Source organism: Pleuronectes platessa, chromosome 9 (genome assembly GCF_947347685.1).
Source record: "Pleuronectes platessa chromosome 9, fPlePla1.1, whole genome shotgun sequence".
NCBI lineage: Eukaryota > Metazoa > Chordata > Actinopteri > Pleuronectiformes > Pleuronectidae > Pleuronectes > Pleuronectes platessa.
The window spans coordinates 6,201,765-6,224,252 of NC_070634.1; the positions used below are offsets into that span (position 1 = coordinate 6,201,765).

General features: G+C 40.4%; 2 protein-coding genes across 2 annotated transcripts; both read left to right on the forward strand.

Annotated features, from left to right (window-relative positions):
- Positions 1-123: 123 nt before the first annotated feature.
- Positions 124-19,258, forward strand: inpp5d (inositol polyphosphate-5-phosphatase D). The gene is made up of 27 exons (XM_053429716.1): positions 124-1,109; positions 1,591-1,654; positions 4,876-5,011; positions 5,121-5,265; positions 5,461-5,601; positions 5,694-5,784; positions 7,712-7,789; positions 7,868-7,945; positions 8,024-8,147; positions 8,910-9,016; positions 9,323-9,425; positions 9,994-10,190; positions 10,268-10,385; positions 10,476-10,572; positions 12,029-12,167; positions 13,057-13,165; positions 13,330-13,418; positions 13,894-13,975; positions 14,739-14,828; positions 14,905-15,015; positions 15,118-15,197; positions 15,287-15,374; positions 15,828-15,974; positions 16,456-16,519; positions 16,605-16,793; positions 17,523-17,944; positions 18,019-19,258. Exons 1-27 carry the CDS (start codon positions 958-960, stop codon positions 18,057-18,059), a joined length of 3,282 nt encoding a protein of 1,093 aa, XP_053285691.1. The 5' UTR covers positions 124-957; the 3' UTR covers positions 18,060-19,258.
- Positions 19,259-20,482: 1,224 nt separating this feature from the next.
- smx5 lies at positions 20,483-22,295 on the forward strand. Its single transcript, XM_053429718.1, has 5 exons — positions 20,483-20,578; positions 20,757-20,824; positions 21,144-21,174; positions 21,289-21,348; positions 22,137-22,295. Exons 1-5 carry the CDS (start codon positions 20,576-20,578, stop codon positions 22,260-22,262), a joined length of 288 nt encoding a protein of 95 aa, XP_053285693.1. The 5' UTR covers positions 20,483-20,575; the 3' UTR covers positions 22,263-22,295.
- Positions 22,296-22,488: the final 193 nt, after the last annotated feature.

Consider the following 22,488-nt stretch of genomic DNA (forward strand, 5'->3'; position numbering starts at 1 on the left):
GTCATGTCCTGAAAGCAAAAGTGTAAATTCACGTCTGTTCTTTTGTCCGCTGTCACGGCATGTCTGCGACTTGCTCTCTGTGAAAGTGGCAAACCTATTTCAAGTAAGTGTGGGGACAGAAACCGCCGAAGCTGCAGCGCCTTGTCGACGTGTAGTTCTCTTTTTGTGTCATGTGACCCGTGTTGTGGTTTATGAGCTGCTTATTTTCCTCCTCATATTTCTGCAAGACTTCCTGTCCATCACATGAATATGGCAAACTACTCTGAACTTGTATTTCCTGTATGTGTGAATATTACAGCAAAGCCCAGAGCTCTCCTGAATCATATGAGGTGAAACGTTAGCAGACAGACTCAGGTCTGGTCCTGGTCCTCAGGTCTGGTCCTGGTTCAGTTTAGGTGGAAGGACAGAGTTCATTTGAGCTGCAAACATTATTCTGAAAACCTCAATGAGGAATCTTGTATTGTGAATTTATTTATTTAACAATTCTATCAGTAATTTCTTTCACTTCGACCAGTAAGAATTTGCCTTTTTTGGGTACTTCCCTTTTTAACTTTCAGTTTGAGTTTTTCCACAGTTTTTTGGACAGTCGACAAACAGGTGTCCACAAAACCACGGAGCTGTAGGTACGTTGGTTTATCATTAAATCAAGTAAATAGACAAACTTTTTGTAAGTCTTTATTTAATTGTCAGCTCTGTGGATTTGTCATACATTAGTCAGAGTGCAGGCTCCACGGCCCTCCTCTCGACTCAAATGAGGAAGTTCTGCTCTGAGCTTGTCGCAGCTTCCTTTTACAGCTTTGCGAGACAGGGGATGAACACATGAAAGAATGGACTTGTAGAAGTTACACACAATGAGGAGGTAAAACTTTGCCCGGGCGAAAAACTGAGTCGGTGTTTGGGTTTTGCTGGAATATTGTTTGAGGTCAGCTGCAAAACTCTTGAGTTCAAGGGTCTGGGATGAAAGACAGGATGCAAAGTAGTCAGCCATGGTACCATAGCAATATCACTCGTTCCAAAGCTGAGGATCTACTGTCTAAAGCAGCAAGAGATGGCAGCTTCCTTATCCGGGACAGTGAGTCCATACAGGGAGCATATGCCCTCTGTGTTCTGTAAGTAGACATTCATTATTTCTAACATTTGCTTTCTAACAAAGATGGTTTATATTGTTGCACGTTCACAGAACAGATAATGATTTGTGTTCCTCGCTTATGAAACCCTTACACCATGCAACGTAAGCTGAGTGAGAACTAATAGATGAAATACTGCATGTTTAAATCATTAAGAGATGAAAAATGTCACATCGGATGAAATGATTATATCATTAAAGGTTATAGTACATCTACCTGTATCACACTGTATTCTACTTGTTTGCACACATGCACTGCAACATAAGCCCAGGTCCACTACATTTGGATGCTACACAAAGCAACACATTTCTGCAGCTCATAATATTCGTCATGGTGCAACCCTCATTCAAACTGTAACGATGCGGGTTCAATGCAATGAATAGAGCAGCCATCATTTCTCTGTACCCCACAGTCATGTTATTTTCCTGTTACACACATTTGCATTTTATGATTTCAACCGCAGATACCAGAACTGTGTGTACACATACAGGATCCTGCCAAATGAGGATAAGAAGCTCTCTGTCCAGGTGGGTTCACTGTTTGATGTCATAATTACTCTGATCTAAAGTCAAATGAGTTGTTATCGGTGAAGACAAAGGGATATTTCACCTTTTATATCACAGAAATATGATAAACCTGTGAAGCTGCTACTTAATAATGCACAGCATGTACATTTAGACATGTTCATAATAATTCATCTTTAGCTTGTAACATTTAAACCTCTAGCATAGACAATCTTGTTCAATCAACTGCAACAATTCAAATAATAATAATAATAATAAAATCCGATATATGAATAATATTATTCATTCATGTTCCCCAGAAGATTAAACCATTCTCCTAACTTTGGCGAGCACTTCCTTCTCTCTAAATTGCCATTAACAGGTTCATATTTTGGCCCTTTAGGGAAATATATTTACAACTATGAACTGAATCAGCACAATGGAGTCTTTCTGGTGATCACCTGACCTTTTCCATGATGCTGGCATAAGATGTAAATAGAGTAGACAAACATTACCCAGTAAACATCAGCATATTAGCATGCTGACGTAAGCATTTAGCACAACTACCCCTGTGCTTACATGTAGGATCTTAGGGCAACGTGGTTGTAGAGTCTGACTTAAATACAACCACTAAACATGAACCATACCTCTTGTTATTTCATTATTTAAAAAACATAAATAATTAAGTTTAGTTGCGCCTTTTTAAAGCAAATTGATGATTCTTGCTGTTCTGGGTTTGTACCCTCATGGTTGAATGCATTTATTGTAAGTTGCTTTGGATAGAAGCATCTGCTAAATGATATGTAATGTAATAATGTAAAACGCTGAAAGTGACGGTCTGAATGATTGAATGAAAACACATCTGACCTGCTTTTAGATGGCAACAGTTCTAATGTCAGAAATACCTACCACAGACCAACAACTGTGGGTCTGTGATGCGCTGACATTTATATTTTTATGAGACAGGTATGTCATAGTGTTTATGCTGGGGCTTCGATGAAAAAGTATACTCATATTTTGCATCCAGTCAAGACTGAAGGGCCAATGAAGCCCTGAGGCAAAAAGACAGGTTTTGCCTTGTTTACAAACGATTATTTATGCGGAATGGTTTTGCCAAGGTACAAGAACCAAGAACCTGCTTTAGATCTACACACCAGGAGAAGCTTTACTGGATTGATAGCTGTCTATTTTTACCCTTGATATGTAACTCAGTTGTGAAAACATTACGCCCACCTGGAGGAAGTGAAAACAGCTTGAGCTTGTGACTTATAATGGGTGTAACATAATTTAGACTTAACTTTGTAAAGACATAACGAGGTTTCATGGGCATATAATTAATTAAAATAGAAGGTTGTGGTGCAAAAGAAAGAAGTCCTTTTCAGTGACCCTGAAGGATAACAGTGGTGAGGTCAAGGAATGAACTGAAGGAGAATTAGGGAAAGGTAACTGCGGTGCTAAGAGAATCTGACTGCCTATGTAAATACATGAGAGTAAATGTCTTGACATGGGTCAATAAATGTTGCTGCTGCAAAGAATTGTAGCGCCGCATCATTGAAGTATGGTCCAGTGTACACTATGCTGTATGAGATATAAAAAGGAGAGTAGACAAGATGAAAGTAGAATCACATAGCATGCACATACACAAACAATCTTGATACACAATTGCACAAAATGGGACCAAATATAGAATAGAAGGAAACCTGTGATCATCCAGTACTATCACTATGGTGTTCCTGCAGGTTAGATTTTGGTCCACCTGAGTACTGCTATGTAAAAAGTCAGCTCTGTCACTTTGTATAGGTACACATGGTATATAGTTATTGTACATGTTGGTCCCATTTCCTGTTTAATTTAAAAAAGCTATTTAAATATATGCAGCTGTTTGGAGGCTTATTGAGGAACAATAAGTTTCAGTTTAAATGTTAGAACCTCAAGAATCCTCTGTTCTGATGCAGCAGATATAGTCTGAGAGTCACAGAGCCCAATATTAGGATATGTTGGATCGTTTATGTACATTCAAAATTCACAATCTTGCAGGCTTTTTTTTTTTAAATTAATTTCTGATAACACCATGAAGTTAAAATTATTGGGGAGATAGAATTTAAGATGTCAAAATAAAAGTCCTGGAGCTCACAGTAGGTTAACTATTAAATGGGCCTCACATGAGGAGGACAAATTAGGACAAAACCATGAGTCTTTGTTTATAAGTACTAGTAGGAACATAAACTGAATGTTTGGGGAATAATATATGTAAAGTAGCCCACGCTAGAACAGTAATGAAAATATACTCTTGAGGGGAGCAATATTGTATATTATGTAAGTGCTATAAAGATGAATACTTTCAATGACAGTGCAGTGGGCTAATTGGGCGACCTGCTGTGACATTACCTAGCCAGTAGGGGGAGGGACCCAGCCCTCCTTCCTGGTCAATCTACTCAGTGGAGAGTTTTTTTTTATTATGTGTACCATCTTGCTGCCCACGCTACAATCAGTATACCTGCTTTGCTCAGATTCTCTGGTCTGAAATCTTTCATGGAAGTGTAAGATAACTCTACTGACCTGTTGGAAGGTTCAGTGGTCAGGTTCTTTCGTATGAGACAAATCTTCCGGTGCAAGAAAGGATATCCACCAAAGAATAGAGATTCCAGTTAAATGGATGGTGAGCCAACATAGGGATCTTTGAGCGGGATCGAGCCTTCCATTTTTCTCTTCACTCCATGGTGGTGTGTTTATTATTTTAAGGATATTTGTATGCTGTATTGTAACTGTCAAACTACTTCGAACTGCAGATTATGTGTTCTTATATAGGTTCATTCAAAATCATCCCTGTGTTGAGTCTCGAGACTGATATTAAGGTCCAGGGCCCCTGCTTACCTAGTACCTCTGATACTGCTCCACATTTACTCTCCACTCTCCCTTCATAGTTTTTAAGTATAGCCATGGGCTACATTTATCCTCATCAAGGATATAAAAACACCAGAGTCTGACACACTGCTCAAGGAGCTCAGATGATGAAAGGAATGCAGTTATAGCCTGTTGGAAGAAACTGCACACAAACAAATAGACATATCAGACATAATACGGGAAGTAGCACTTGAGGGTTGTGTCACCCGGTTTCCCCTTAAAAAGGAAAAGGAGCTCAGAACAATGGAAACAAGTGTCACTTGAGGTCACCTTAAACATGCCTAAAATGAGCCTCAAGAGACATCATCAAACCATGTTCCCTGCTGTGATCTGCTCTCCAGGCATCTGAAGGAGTTCCTATCAGGTTCTTCACTGTTCTGCCTGAGCTGGTGGAGGCATATTACAATCCCAACATGGGTCTGGTCACACATCTGCAGTACGCCGTCCAGGGGGAAGAGGAGCTGGACGAGGAGCAAGGTCAAACCCCTTCACTTCATCGAAACAGTGGCAATACTTTAAAACAAAATGTGTGCCTGTCATGGATGTCAACCAATCCTCAATGTGTTTTTTTTTCATTTTGCTGCAGAGTCCAACAGTCTTCCACCGCAGCTTCCACCCAGGAACTTCTCCACCAACGATGTGAAGGACAGTGACTCCAAGTCCTCTGAACAGCCCTGCAAATCTCTATCAGAAACCTTCCAGATGAGACTGCAGAGTATCGACCTGTCCGTGTAAGGTCACGTTTGACTATATTAAATGTGGTAACTTTCTATAGATAATTCATCATGCAGACTTTTTAATTTAGGACAATATGAGGTGGATAGAAACATAATTCCTATGATTATACGCAGTTATTTGAAACTGGATAAAATGTGGAATATGAGATAACAGTGTTTAACGTTTTCCATCGTTACGTATGTTTCCAGGATACCGGACGAGCATCAAAAGGCCATCCAAGAATATTTCAGGACTTCAATCTGCTTGGATGTTGAACAAATACAGAACGGTAACCCCAACCTCCCCGGACTAAAGAAGCTAATGATGTCAATCTGCAAGAATCTATACAGGTAGAATTACCAGTCAACAGAATATATCATATAATCTATGATATTCAGTGGGGTGCTGATTTAACCATGCTCTGATCTTTTTTGTGAGCCAGTGACATTTCCCATGTTTTGCCGTCTCTGGAAGTCTTCAGTAAAGCACTGGACCAACAGCTCTGCCCAGGAGTTGGCCAATGTCCAAAGCAAGTGGGTAGCATCATTCCTCCTTTACCTAAGTATCATCCCACGAAAAAAAAATTACCTATCACAGTGCTCCCAATGGCTCACCTGGTTGCAGCATCCTCAAGTTCGATTTCAGCTCTCTGCTCCATGTCTTTTTAAATGGACTTGATTTTTGTTTTTCGGTTGAGTTATTCTCAACATCTTGTTCTCCACAACTAACGAAAAACTGTAATAATCAGCATCCAGTAGAGATCCTGTATCTCTGGACTCTGAGAGGGTCGTATCCAGTCTTGTCTTGGTGAATTTAAAATCCTTTACAAGACTTGCAGCTTCAGGATGGTGCTCCGTCGTCCTCAGACTCCGAACCACTTTCTCACGTAGTTGATAAGTCTCTCCGTGTTCTTGACTCTGGTCAGGGGAAGTTCTTAAGGCTGCTGCTGACATCCTGCTTCAGTTGCTGGACCTGCTCGCAGTCTTGGAGGCTTGCATTGTAGCATTGTAGCATCATCAAAGGCGGTGTCGGGGCGTTGTAAACAAAATCACGTGATCCTCACAGTGAAGTTCATATGTCACTTCCTGCTTCTGCCTGCTGTTCCCGGCTGCTCCACATCTCACCTGATTAATGCCGAGGATTTGTTACTGTTGTTAATGCGTAATGTGCAGAGAACCTCCCGCTGTGTTGTGCATGTTTGAAAGGCAAAGTCTGGGTAAACTCCGTAACCAATTCTCCTGATTTTACCCAGAGGTCATGTTTGAAAACGAATTAAGGGATACAGTACCGAATAGGAAAGAAGGAAGAGCAGTATGATATTAAAACACACAGTGGCTGGCGGTAACTCACCTTGATGGTTGTTGCCACCTACTAAGAAACCAGAAGAAGAAGAGTTACAGTATATACAGATGGATCCAAAGATCTTATTACAGGAAGAAAAGGTTTTGGTCTCAGTATACCTGAATTGAACATTTCAGTGAGCAGGAGATTGTGGCAGCATTAGACTAGTTTGAAGAGTTACAAATCAGGAAGGCTGTTTTGTGTACAGACACATGCTCATCATTAATGTCGTTAAAGTCATTTTCATCTAGCAGTAGGTTAGATTTAGTTAATGAGATATTTGAGATCCTGTATAAATTTCTACATATAAATATAGTGACCACTCTCATGTGGATATCAGCACACAGAGAAATAAAGGGCAATGAAGGGGTGGATTAATTGGCTAGGCACACATTTCACTTAGTAAATTAGAGGCAAAAACAATAGTCAAAGGAAACATTATTAACAAATGGCAGCATTGCTTAGATGTAGCTCAAAAAGGGAGAGGCATTTAAGCAGTAGAGCAGGAAGTGAGCACAATGAGGACAGCAAAAGGACCAAAGAGGACAATATTTTGACTAGGCTCAGGATAGAACATACTAGACACAATAATACACTGCACTTAATAAACAAACATCCAACAGGATTATGTGGCTACTGCCAAATAAAGGAGTCATTGGTAAAGAATGAGAAAAGCTAAAGAGGGAAAATGCAAAGTATGGAGTTGGATGAACTGAGCTTTGAAATAGTATTTACCTTTGGTATAGGGAGTATGCACCATTATCTGAAAGAGACAAGACTGGACAAATTTTTTTAATATGGCTTAGATAACTGTGATTCACCCTCCAGCACAGCAGGTTGCCATCGGCCCCACAAGTATTAGGGGGATGGGAGATGCAGTGGATGATGAACCTTGACGTTGGCTGCCTCCCGTCAATAAACCGAACGCAACCCAAAGAAGATGTTTTTTAGATTTTTCCCTAACAACTGCTGTTGTTTAGTGTAGATATTTTTACCGTAAATATTTAGTTGTTCATGTCAACACATTTCCTGTTTCACTTGCTCTTGTCATGAAAAGGTAAAAAAAAAAAAAAAAAAAAAAAAAAAGTCCTAATCATCATTAGCCGTTTCTTTTTTCAGATTTCTGTCGACTCAGGTCAGTCTTTGTCCTTTAGGCTTGAGCAACTGACAAAACTGCTCTACTCCATAGAAGATAAGGTAACATACCATGACTCATCTCTGACAAGTCAACAGATGATGTTCTAGATGTAAACCATCTTCTCTATTTTTTTCCAGGCAAGGTTTTCTATCTTTGAGTCTGTTGGACTGGAAGGAGGTCACAGGAAGTCTCTCATCCCGCTTGTCATGTTTGAGGTGCTTTTCTGAATGAGTTATTGTATTAATATCAAGAGTTTGCAGCTCATTTCATCATTTTCCCTCTTTCACTCTCAGGTCAAGCAAGAATCCCTTGGTATTCCCACAAAGATGTCACTGAAAGTGGATGTAGAAAGTGGGAAGCTTTTCTTCAAGAAGTCCAAGGATGGACCTGAAGACAAATACTTTGTGCACAATAAAAGTAAGTGATTCAACCTCATTCCTTTGTATCGGTTTTAAGCCCTTCACGCAGTGTAGTTCAGGTGATGGTCAAACGGTCCACTGCTTTGCTGCACACTGAAATATCACAATGATCTCATTTATCATGATGAATGAGTTGGGTGATTCTCCAACTCAACCTACAGCACCACCATAAAATTCACATTTGTACCATTTCGTTTGTTTGTTGGTTTGTTTGTTTGTAAACAAGATATTGCAAAAACTACCGGACGGATTACTGCAAATCTTAGTGAAAGAATGCAGCATGGGTCATGAAAGAACCCAATCAATTTTGGCTCTGGATCATTGGGCGGCTCTAGAATTTTATAAAAATTTCTTGAACAATTCGTTTTTGTTAAATTTGTCCAGTATTTGGTTTTATGACCTATTACCAGAAAAGTATGGACATTGGCCAAACCTACAGTTTGAGGTTTGGTAATGCACGTTAACATTGGTTGCCAACTACCAATAAACTGAACCGAGCACTTTGTGATTAGCATTAGGTTAGCCTGCTAGCATGCTAAACCAAGATGGTGTGCATGTTATCATCAGATGTGCTAAACCCCATTGTGTTCATTGTCATTGTTAGCTTGTTTTCATGGCGACTGTAACATTTAACGCTGAGAAACATGATGCCTACTAGTAGTGTTCTAGAGCTGCTGGAATGGCCCTAGTCGTGTTAATTAACTGCTGTAGACCATAAACATTACTCTGTTTTTAATAATAAACTCTGATTCGTTTTCAGTCCTGCAGTTGGTGAAATCTCAGAAAATGCACACCAAACTTGTCATCGTGGTGGAGACAGAGAAAGAGAAGGTTTTGCGTAAAGAGTTTGTGTTTGACGACACAAAGGTAACCTCATGGCACCATTTTCATATTGAGTATCAAAATCATATATTCATTGATGAGATTGGATTAACTTCAGTCTGTTCAAGAGCTAATATTAACAACTGTCTTCCCATTTGACTTCAAGATGGACATATCCTGATTGGTGCACAGACATGAACTTTTTAACATAAAAATCTGCCAAATTCAAACAAGTGACTTTTTATATTTAGCAAAAACTAATGTATTTAAGCAGGAGATAGTTTCCCAAAGCTTGAGAAAACATGGCTTCTGGGTTTTTAAACATCAGTGTTTTTCAATGTTTCTCATCAGAAAAGAGAGGGATTTTGCCAACTGCTTCAGCAAATGAAGAACAAACACTCTGGGAAACCTGAACCGGACATGATCTCTGTGTTTGTTGGCACCTGGAACATGGGTAATAATGTTAGAGAGAGTTGTGAAACTAAATCTCAATCCGTGTGTGCATAATCAGATTTGTAAATGCCTATTGAGATCTCCAAATGCGTACAAGAATCTGCAAATGTGTATTTAGTATCTGTCTATAATCAGATTTACAAACATGTGAAAAAAAATGTTAATGCGATATGCAAGTGTCGACAGATGTGTAGACAAAAAATGGCAGCCTCACATGCCATACCTGCACTCAGAGTAAACTATCTTTATGCATGTATGTATACTTACAGTATATATGCATATATCGACCGTTAGTATATAGGGAGGTATGGGATGCAATATGACTACAAAACATTGTATGTATTATGTATAAATGGTATAAAGTCACTCTGGTTTACTAAATAGCAATTTACTATATGTAGTGCAAAAAATAAGGATTGTATATGAGGACTGTTTTTAATAAGGACTATATATATATATGATGCATCTGATGATGCACACATGGATTAAGATACAGTTACAGGTTGAATGAATTAGAATTCATGACTGACCAAGTGTCTACAGTAAAAGTCGTTTCTATGAACCTGCAGGAAACGCCGGCCCTCCCCACAACATGAAATCCTGGTTTCAGTGTAAAGGCCAAGGAAAGACACGAGACGACACGGCAGATCACATCCCACATGATTTTTATGTCATTGGGACGCAGGAGGATCCTTTGAATGAGAGGGAGTGGGCAGACACACTGAAAGGAGTCCTGAGGAACATCACCAACATCAGCTTCAAACAGGTGAGTGAGGGTGAAGCAGAACAAGCAGAATACAGATGCAGAGCATTAATCCATCACGTCCATTTTCTAACATCCAGGTTGCAATTCACACGCTGTGGAGCATTCGGATTGTGGTCCTGGCCAAGCCCGAGCACGAGAACAGGATCTCCCACCTTTTCTCTGACAGTGTGAAGACTGGCATCGCCAACACACTGGGTAAACAGGTCCACTTCTCCACCAGCTATTTAATGAGGTGTCATAAAATTATTGGAAGAATCAGCCCTCAGTGTTGAATTTGTTTCTTAGGAAACAAGGGAGCAGTGGGAGTGTCCTTCATGTTCAACGGGACGTCTTTTGGCTTTGTCAACAGTCACCTGACCTCAGGAAGTGAGAAGAAACTCAGGTCAGGAGCAGATCCCACTTCAACAACAACAATACTCATTTCATCCGTGTAACAACAACATTTTACCTGTGTTAACTTCAACTGTTTCCTTCACTTTATACACACTCATCTCAGCAAACACAAGGCTGCTACACAAAAGAGATCAAATAGAAATGAGAGAATAGAATGCTAGATATCAGAGCTGTTCCTTTAAATTTCAGTCAGTATGTAAAAGAGAAGAGAAACAAGCACACTCAAGGGTTCTCTTTTTACCAACAGTTATATAAATATAATAAAGAGAACAAAGACGTATACTATCTCATCGTATGTTTTTACAACAACTTAAAGGGAAAATTATATCTGAAAATCATACAAATCTTAAAATAACAACAAGAAAATCACAATTTTACAAGTAAAGAATAAAGCAAAAACTTTAGACTTCATGTTAGACTGGGAATATCCATAGTTCAGCCTGTCACCTGTGTCAATACGAGGAATGTGTAGTATCTTGTTAAATTATACGTGTGGTTTCACAAATAATCAAAGTTGAATTGTTAATGCAAATCAGCAATTAAATTGAAACTTTATTCTTGTAGTATAACGTTTTTTTGTTGAAATTGGCGATAAAAATACAACAAGATCATTCTTGTAAAATATGACTTTCTTCACATAATATGTGTTTCTTTGAATATTGTGAATTTTTTATCATTTAACTACAATTCTTGAAATTAATAAATTGAACATTTATTTTTATCACCTCAATACTCCCTCATATCTTTCAAGTAATTTTTCATTTTACTTTTTATTTAATTCTCTCTCAATTTGACACACAGTGAATAATTAATCTGCTCTCCTCATGAAGACAAAAGTCACGCACTTAAAGATGAGGTTTATGTAACTAGAAGTATACTGTCTCTAAATAGCATTGTTCAGCTTACTTTGTTACTGATAACCTTCTGACTTTGTTACCTTTACTTTGTTGGCTACAGCATCTGATGCAAGAGATTATACAACATGACAGAACTTTGTGGTGCTTTACATGATGATAATCTAATTTTATGTAGTGAGCTGAAACTCACTGAGCATGTGCAGCTGCTGCCTCAAGCACTTTAGATTTTTTTTAAATTAACAATTTAAATAGAATGTTTATTTTTGCAGACAATTTGAATTATCTTAATGTTTTCGGGGCAATCTCAAAATCTGTATTTAAATTTACTTTCACTGTTCTGCTAAAAAAAAGCGATCAAATATCACTTGATAAAAAAAGCCATGTGTCTTCTCTCATTAAGACAAAATGGAATTGTGGCCTTAACAATTGCAAATTTTTTGTTCCAATCACGACTACAAAAAGCAACAGATTTCATTTGGTATTTGATTGATTGCTTTAAATGCATAGAATATTAGAAAATAGTCACACACACACACACATATATATTGTTTTTGTTAATTTGATGCTTATTTTTTGTTGTATTTGCAGACGTAATCAAAACTACACAAGCATCCTGCGATTTCTGAATCTGGGAGATAAGAAACTAAATCCGTTTGACATCACAAATCGCTTCACCCACCTCTTCTGGCTCGGTGATTTGAACTACCGCGTTGAATTCCCATCGACAGTAAGTTGAGATGAATGCATTTCATTGTAAGGATATGGACAAAAAAAGAACTAAATTTATTTTTGCTACAACATTTTAACTAGGCACTTAAAATACTAAGTTACCTAGTATTTACCTGTAAATTCAAATATTAATATAATCTGTGTTATTTATGTCCATCTACTGAAGTTTTTCCTTAATTTAAAGGGGACATATTATGAAAATTCCACTTTTGTAGTCCAGTAGGCCTACAGTAGGCCTATAGTAGGCCCGGTTAGCTCGCGAGCTAGCGCTAGCCGGGCTCGCGAGCCCAGCTCCTTAGGGGCTCCCCTAGGGGAGCCCGGCTCCCCGGCTAGCGTTAGCTCGCGAGCTAACCGGGCCAGTGGAGCCCAGCTAGCGTTAGCTCGCTACTGCTACCCGTCAGACATTTAAGTGGCCGCATAAATAAGGGACCCCGGATCACCTCTAAACGTTGACTCAACAGTGTGGAAGGATGCTGTTGCTGCACCAGCTCAAGCTCCCACTGCTCCCACTGCTCCCACTGCGGGGCTGCGCTGGTGAGCTGGGGCTCTCAAAGCCAGGCTCACCGGGGGTGAGGGGGGCCGGGCCCTCAAAACAGGTCAATCTGAGGAGGGTTGTTTTAGACAGGGTAAAAAGGGTGCTGTTTTAAATGATCCTTGTGGTATTTTGACCAAAATATGTTACAGACATTTCATTAAGACCCCAAGAAACCATATCAACTGTGGTAAAATGGGCATAATATGTCCCCTTTAAACCCAGACGTTGGAGATCCAGCCGCGCGGTACCTGAGTGACTCGTGCATGAAAGATCGTGCTGGTTGTCAAGTGTCTGAGCTCTGAGCTACCAACACGTTTAGGCAGGAAAGTCACCACTTTGTTCCCCTTCACAGGAAGCTGAGTACATTGTGACAAAGATCAAACAGCAGCAGTACCAGGAACTCCTCTGTAAAGACCAGCTCGGCATGGAGATGAATGATGAAAAGGTCTTTTTGCATTTTGGTGAGCCATGGCCAAACTTAGAAAATGTAGACAAAGTGTACAGCAGGTTAGTTTATGGTGTGTGTGACTTACACGGACTAAAACTGCTCTTTTCTGGTTATTGTTTGCCATTATTGATTGTCGGCATTCTTATTACTTATAGTTGATTCTCTTTGTGATTGTAGAGGAGGAGGAAATCATGTTTGCACCAACCTATCGTTTTGAGAGAGACACGCGAGAGAAGTACGCCTACACAAAGGCCAAAGCCACAGGGGTAAGTTTAGACTGAGTCAGATGTCTTCTCCCCGTACAGCTCCTGTCAGGCACTGAGGGCTCAGAAAGCGACAACAACACAAATCTCAATTGACAAAGAACACAGTTTTTTCTTTAAGTCATCTGGGTTAAAAGGTCCATGTGGAGATTTGCCTTGGCTCATAGAAAATTGATGACATGACCTCCACAGTCATTGTCACAAACATCCATCCATTAATTATCTATACAGCTTTTTCTTTGAGGGTTGCAGGGGGAGCTGGAGCAAATCCCAGCTGACATAGGGTGAGAGCCGGGGTACACCCTGGACTGGTATCACAGGGCCAACATACACTGTACAAAGACAAACAACTCTTAACTGTCAGCCAGCGGCAGTCAGCAGACAGCTCATTTCTGAAGACTGGATTTCCTGTCCTGTCCTGGGCATGACATCTGTTACATACTGCATTTATGTATAAATAACAAACTTCTCTCTACAGACAAAATACAATTTACCCTCCTGGTGTGATCGTGTCCTGCGGAAGTCGTACCCTCTGGTTCATGTTGTCTGCCAAGCATACGGTGAGGAGTTCCCCTGATGAGTTTCAACCAGTGCTTGAAATTACAGCTTCTCTAAGTCGGTGCACAGTTTTGCAGCTGAACATGCAAATATTATCTTATTGCAGATATTTATGATTATGTTGGCCAGTTAGTACATATTTGTACAACAGACAGAAAACAGTTTTTAAAAGTGCAATCTTGTCCCAGTTCTTAATAAAAAAACAAAGCATAAAAACTTAAAGCTAGGGTTGGTCATCCTGGAGAGCAAGCGCAGGCTACACTATGAATGTGCACTACCTGATGACAGTTAGAAGCCCACTTTTCCGTTACTCGCTTGCTAACTTCTGACTATTGTCTCTGCTTCAGAGGTGTATGTCTTTCTGGCTTGTGAAGAAGTGAGTGCATAGGCAGGGTGCAAACAGGCAGGCAGGTTAGTGACAGACAGGTACACCAGCCAATCATTTCATTCAGATCAAATTAAATGATGGCTGATGTTTGTTACAGTCCTGCGACGGCCACAGATGCTGCCTTTTGCTCCTTTTTCCAGACAGCAGCATTTATTGATGTGAAGACGATTTCAATAAACAAGATAAAAAGTGTTTCAGAAACAACTTACCACCCCAACCTTTAGGTTTTTAATTCCCCTTGTAAAATAACAAACTCTTTCAATGGAAATATTTCAAGATATTTGAAAATATGGGCAAATCTAATAAAGTGCAACACATTTGTATTTTTTTCATGATATTTTATGTAACTACTCTTTTGCAATTACCTTGACTTGCAGGGTGCACCAATGACATCATGACAAGTGACCACTCGCCTGTATTTGCCTCGTTTGAAGTCGGAGTTGCTTCACAGTTTGTCTCTAAGCAAGGTACCATCACCAGCTACGAGCTATACCTCACTGCACATTAGAAACTGTGCTATGATTTAATCGTTTGTTTGTTCAGATCCAAACAGTGCGCCTCAAGGCGGGATACAGATCATGAACTGCGTGGCCACGTTGTTGACCAAATCAAAGACCAAGTTCTTCATCGAGTATCACTCCAGCTGCTTGGAGAGTGAGTCTCGTCTTTTCGATCGACCATAACTCACTGGATTCTCTTTGATTTTGTTTGACATAGATGAAGATGATGAGAACATGTTTCTTTGAATCTCTGCAGAAACTGTGAAGACGTCAGAGGGAGAGAACACAGAGCACTCAAATGGGTCCATAAAAGTTTGGTTTGGCAACCAAGTGACGGTAAAGTGAAGATGTGAATGTTTGGTGTTGAATGTTCCTCATGGTGTCATCCGGCAAAAGTCATTCATGTTGTTTTCTCTTTATTCAAGCTCACCCCCATCATCTCTGACCCTGAGTACCTCTTGGACCAGCACATCCTGATCTGTGTGAAGTCCACAGACTGTGACGAGTCATACGGTACTGATGCTACTCGCGGTTTGTGATGTAGATGCAACGAGCAAAACGTATCTCACGGTTGACTTTAGCTCCTTTCAGCTCCGTACTCTGCCGAACCTCCGTATTTTCTCCAGTGGAGGTGCATGTGTAAACGTAAATGTCCGAGTGAGAGGCTCCTCAGACTTTCTCCGCCTGGCATCATAGTATAAAGTCTGTATAAAGTCAGGAGAATCCGATGTGCAAACACAGCTGGATTGACTGCGAGCGAGTGGGGGGGGGGGGGGGGGGTTGATGATGCCTCCAATATGCTCCACTGCCTGAATAATGCGGAAGATTTGTTGCTGTTGTGAACACGTCCTTGCAGAGAACCTCTCGCTGTGTTGTGCATGTGTGAAATGCAAACTCTATAGCCAATTCTCTGGATGTTACCCGCAGATCATGTCTAAAAAGGGTTTTACTCTGTTGTTTCCGAAGGTGAGGGCTGCGTTGCGCTGCGAGCTGCCCAGTTCTGCTACACGGAATTCCAGGTCACACTGACTCACCACGGAGAGAAGACGGGCAGTATGACAGGCGGGATCCAGTTACAGACCTCTGAGTGCAAACCCACCGAGAAGTTGTATGGTGAGTCCGGAAAGCAGCTCAGGAACGTCTTTCTTTACGCTGCTTTGAGAAATGCACTGCACTCTGGATAATGTCAGGAACTGTATGTGAGACGGCAAATGTAGGAATAAGAGCCTTTGGAGTTCCTCCAGATTTGATCCTGACAGCCCCCTAGTAAAAACTCCTGAGAGTGTCCTAATGAGCCGGTGTGAGAACACAGCAGGAGATCAGCCACAGGATTCAATGTGAGCAAGTGGGTGTGTCAATGGCATATCTAACATGTGAAGGACATGAAACAAAACCAAACCATAAGAATGAAAATATATATCTGAATACAAACATCCTTTTAACATCCCGCCTCTGCCTGCTGCACCATCCTTCACCTGAACACTTGTCTGAGTGGAGATCCTCCTTCTGCGGTGTTCATGTGTGAAAGACAAATTCTTTGGCTTGAATATCTTCAGCCTCTTGTAACATAACCTTTTATTTCCTCTGATTTCAGATTTCATCAAAATCGAAAAGGATGACCCCGTTACCTCCAAAGGCAAAGGCAACGACCTCAACAAGTCAGCCATTTTTTGTCTCTGTGGTTAAAGAATATCTCAGACATGTTACTTCCCTCTGTGATATTTTCTGTCTGTTTGTTGACAGGAGCGCAAATATCTTAGCACATGATATCTCCAACCCCAGTTACGCAGGAGTGACCTACAAAAGTGGGAAACTGATGGATAAAGGTTGGAGTTACAGCATGCCACCAAAAACTCTTGCAACCGCCGGGCAGGGGGTTAAGGACTCCAAGAATATGAACATACGCAGTCCCACAGGGAAACCCTGTTCCATGTAAGTGTCTGTTACTAATCCAATGCAACATCTGTTGTAGTTTTATTACTGACACAGTATTCTTTACCATCTTTCCATCATACACTTGTGTAAGCACCTGCCCTTCGCTGCCTGCCAAGGATAAGACAAGAGAGTATGACCTGAAGTGTATGGAGCCCCTGAAGTCCCAAAAGATGATGTTTTTCTATTTTGCGCGCATAAGTTAAATAAGTTTTGTGCACACAGAGTTAATATCTGGGTTGTAAAGACCTGACTGGCGTATGCTTTGAAGACAACACTAAGTTGCCTTTAAAGCTTTGACGAGATTGTTAATTTCTCAAGTTAGCAGCAAATGATTCCTGATACTTCTGTGTCTCTGTGCAAGAGCAACCATAATTTCGTTGTGTGACATTCCCAGGTGAAAACTAAACGTTTTCTCCAGCTATGGTACAAATCTGGTGGCTGTGTGCATCTGAGAGATCCAAAAATCAAACATCTTCCTAAAATAAGTAACTTGTGCGCACAAGGTAAACTAATATCATCTTTTGGGACATCAGGGGCTCAGTAGAAGTGCTTGCCACAACCAAAATATTGTTTTTGTACTCAGTGTTGACAATGCATGACTTAGTGTTAGATAATGTGCTTTTTCTCATCTCATGTAAGAGGTATGTCATGAGTTCATCTACAAGTGCTAAGGTGTCACTGAGATGCTCTTAAAATAACATGAAATCATGGTCCTTTGCCTCGTAGGGAGGAGGACGAGAAGATGTCAGAGATGTTTGACAACCCACTGTACGATTCAATGGCAAAATCTCATGGTCGGAGCAACCTCACACTTCTGGACCCATTCGTTGCGATTTCCAAATCACCAGATGGAGACCCTGACCGCCCCCCGGTGCCCACCCCACGCATCCGCTCCTTCACCTGCTCCGAGAACAAGTCTCAGACTCCCATCCCCAGCATTTCACATTCCTCAGCTCAAAAGAAACCAGTGGTGCCCTCGCGTTCTGATGGCGGGACGGCACATAGCCGACCTCCTTTGCCGGCCAAGTCCCGACCTGGCATGCCGGAACCCCAGACTCCTAAACCCAGAGACTACAGAGACAGCAGCGAACTCCCCAGCAAACTCAGGCCGCCTGCAAGACCTGGCCTGTCACAGCCTACCAAAGATGGTAAGGAAAACATCTTTGTCTTAACTTTACAGATAAACAATTCAAATGATGCAAACTCTTTGTTTTTTCCTTAGTACATCCTGAAGTTCCTAAGATGGGCCGCTCTGTGAAGTGAGATCAGGACTCAGCTTTCTGCCCCACATGTCTGGAAACATGAAATACACAAAGGACAACTTTCTGTGTCGTTGATGAGTGACTATTCGCTTTGGGAAATACTCCTTTTTTCTTTCTTGCTGAGACTTGATTCCTGTCTCATATTTTTCTTTTCAAAATGAAGCTGTGGCCAATGCTCGTTGGCTTAGGTTTGCATAAAGGCTGGAAACAGGGCGAGGTCACACATACGCAAATATTTCACAGCAAAATCTCCTGTTCACTTCCTGTTCCTTCAATTTCAAACAAGCAAGGGGCGAGTAAAACATTAGCCCTTTTGTGATGAGGCAAAATGCAGCCTGGCTTCGATGGCTCTGATGAACTTGTGATATTCGCTTTGTATTGGTAGGTGTGGCTGCACGGACACCTGTGGGCAACACCCGGTTTTACCCCCTGTTTTAACTGCCGAGGACTTGCTCCTCTGAAAGTTCAATTTCCCAAGTTGTGAAGCTGTTAAGACCGTGAAAAACATGGAGGCTTTATACCAAATGTTTTTTAACAATATTTACATAAGAATGAAAAGCAAAGAAAAAGGATCAGATTTGACCTGCACATAAATAATTGTACAATATGTGCAGCTAAAAAGTCTCATGCTCTGTAGCCTGTGAGAGAGAGACATACAGTTTGTAAGTGACAAAAGTTTAACAATTGACAAGCTTATAATACGATCTACAATAGCTATTCGGAAAATAATATTATTTCACAGGTGATGGCATCAGCGACTCTGCCTGAGTTCCAAATGTTTCACGACTTTCTTTCTATGGCGTTCAGCGAAAATTTTCAGTAACAATTTTTTGTGATTATTCCAATACCACATGAACACACAATAAGCCTTTATGCTAAGCTAAGCTTAAACCATATTTAACCATGAGATAGTGTATGTGGTTTCAGTCTTGGTGGTGGTGAGGGATTATCTTTAGCAAAGTGTGTAACTGTTCCTTTTAAGGGGATACATCAGAGAAACATCTTTAGACCTAACTGAATGAATGAATTAGCATTAACTGAACTCTGCTATGAAACAATTCTGTTACATTTCATGTTGTTGTTCACACTATACAGTAGCTAACGAGTGTTTACTGCACAGTATTCCTTGCACGGACATTGACGTTTGTCTTGAAGATGTGTTAGAAATGCTCCAATAAATCTATATATTAAAGCTCATAATACCTTGTTGTTGTTTTTTTCTACACAGCAATGTGTCAGAATCACTGTGTGTTAACTTGTATTGAAATACTTAAAAACATGAGCCCAAACAGACACTGGTAGTGGTACTTTGTTATCATTTGCTCCTATCTGCTGTTGCCTATAGGAACTGCATGCAGAGTACAGATAGCATCTGACATCCAAACTACTGAATATATTTTTATCCTTTAAAGTTGCAGTGTGTAGAATATAGGCACATCTTGTGGTGAAGTTGCATGTTGCAGCTGTACACCCCTCACCTCATCTTCTCCTTCCAAACATTAAAAGAGAACCTGAGGTCACCTTCAGTTGTCACAAAAACTCAATGGGGCTTAGTTTGTACAGTCTGGGCTACTACAAGAAACATGGCGGCCTCCATATAGAGAACCCGCTACTGGTGTAAATATAAAGTATTTCAATATAAAGGGCCCATTCTAGGGTAAAGAAAAGAACAATTTGTATAATTTAGATGAAACGCACTCATGAGAAACAATACTAGGATTATTTGATATAAAATTTCTTACGATAGATCCCTTTCACTTAAAACTTACACACTGGCGGTTTAGGCTTTATATAATTCAAAAAAATCCACAATGCCTGAAGTTTCTCGTTTTATTTTGTTGTGTTTTTCTTTCATAAATTAAAGAATGATTTGTCAAGTATCTCTAAAGACCTTCAACAGCGAGGTTTCCACTCACTATTGCATGAAGAAGGAATCGATTTGGATCAATGTTAATTCTGTTTACAATAAATAAATAATTTCCCAAAAATATAATGTTTTTTCTAGACACCCCTGTAAGTTTGTCTCTTAGACTTGGCTGTCGAACTACACACATGTTAATAAGTATCTTCACTGCAGATAAACCAGGTAGGATGAACACAACGTTTTCTAACACCATAAATTGTTTATTAAAAAAAGCTCTGCACACAACGTCCAGCACACAAACAATAAAAAGTGACTGTATGTTGTAGAAGTGTTTGAGGAGGACTCACTTATGACTAGGAAACATTAGTTTTAGAACATCAAAACAGGACAAAGGGTGAAGAACAGATTCAAGGAACAAGTAACTTTAGAATAAAGTAAATCACAGACACAATGATGATATAATGTTAATCAGAGACCTTCCTCCCCTCCGGGACTGAAGTTCAACATGTCAACACCTGGGAACATTCAGCGCCCCTCTGGCTCCCCCATGTGCACAACACCAGTAATTACACCCCGGTCCGTCGCAGAAATACCACGCAGTGAGATTCGTCATCAGCAGCAGACGCACAACCACAAGATAACCACCAGCAACAATGGTGAGAAACACGTTTGAATGAATAATATTCTTTAAAAACCATGAAATGCCTCATCTCACTATTTAGTGAAACTACCCACAATTCACTGTGTCTGTCTCATGCGCTCTGGCTTGTTAGCTGAGCACGCTCCACAGTTAGCCCGCTGCTAACAACGGTAGCATGTCGCTCTCTTTTCCAGCTTTTCTACTCGTTTTTCAAGTCTCTGGTGGGGAAGGATGTGGTGGTGGAGCTGAAAAACGACCTGAGGTGAGTCTGTGTTCATTTAACCCGGTAATTTGCTCCATGCAGCGGGTTATCCGCCATTGTTTAGTTCCAGCATTGTTGCTAACGCTAGCTGTTTGGAGCAGCGGATGGAAAACGATGGCAGACAGTGAGGCTCAAAAGCAACTGCTCAACTTAATACCTGATACACGAAATGTTTCCTTCCCCATTCAGCCTTTGTTACTGTAGTGATTGATATGTATTGTAAGGTATTTGTCCACATCAGTGGGATTTTGGTTGTCATTCCTCTTTGGATGTGTATTAATGCCTGTTGTCACTCTTTCTCCTATCATCTTATTTTTAGCATCTGTGGAACACTTCATTCTGTTGACCAGGTCAGAAATAATGAATGAAATTCTTTTATTTTGACACAGCTTCTACATTTCCTGTCTGACTTACAGGTTCTGACTTCTAATCTTCTAAAGCCTCCTTCTCTGCTTGTGTTTCAGTACCTGAACATCAAGCTCACAGACATCAGTGTCACAGATCCAGAGAAATATCCACACATGGTAGGTGCTCAGCTCATTCACTGTCTCCACGTGTTTCAATTCCAACAACATGTCTGACCTTTTGTTCTGTTTGGGAAAAAACATTGTTTGATCACCATGATTTCTAAAGGTGTTTTCTAACTTTATTTTGAATTGAACACCTTTCAGGAGGCCATTGCAGAAAGTATTACTTCTAACTCAGCTGTGAAACATGTTAAATGTTTGTTCAGAAATAAGTTTTTAAACCCACACTTAAACACACGTTTGCGTGTGAGGATCCTCACACAGGTGGATGTTAGTCTGTGAGAGACAGTCAGATGCATTATTGATCCCAAAGTGAATTTAGGCATCTCTGAGTCACAGAAGTCAAAGTAAAGGGTTTTAAATTTGGAATACATTACCCATATAACAGGAACCTGTGCAATTCTTTGCAAAACATAAAGTTTAACATGCTAAATGTGAACCCTTTTTTTCTGATGCAATATTAATGCTTTATAGTGATTTCAATATTTGTATGTGTATTCTTAGTTTGTGACACAGATAAATGTTACCACTTCAACACTTGTAACACATACTGGGTCACATAATGTCAACCGGACAATCAACAAGACGTTTACTCTGTTACAAATGTAAGAGTTGTAGAGAGACACACAATGATCACACAAATACAAATAAATCCATCATCGGTTTTGTGTTGAAGTTATATTGGACAGCTTTTGGATTGGTGAAAGTGGATATGCAGCACCTCCCAACATGTTGAGTTTTGGTCATCATCAGCTCCACTCTGTCTTGTTTTAATTTGTCTCCAGCTGTCGGTGAAGAACTGTTTCATCCGTGGGTCTGTGGTGCGGTACGTTCAGCTTCCTGCAGATGAAGTTGACACTCAGCTGCTGCAAGACGCTGCACGAAAAGAAGCGATGCAGCAGAAGCAGTGATTTACCTGCACAATGGGGTTTAGTTCAGGGGGTGGGGGCGGGGTGGGTGGTATGTGTGGGGGGGTTGCTTGTGACAGATGTTAAGTAGTTAAAGTTTTCAGTTAATTTCATTTCAGTTCTTGTCATTAAAGCAGTATTGGTCTCTGCTCTTTCACTAAGATTTTAAGTGCATTCCTGACATTAGCGATCAATAATTTACATAACTTTAATAATCAAAGTAATTTGT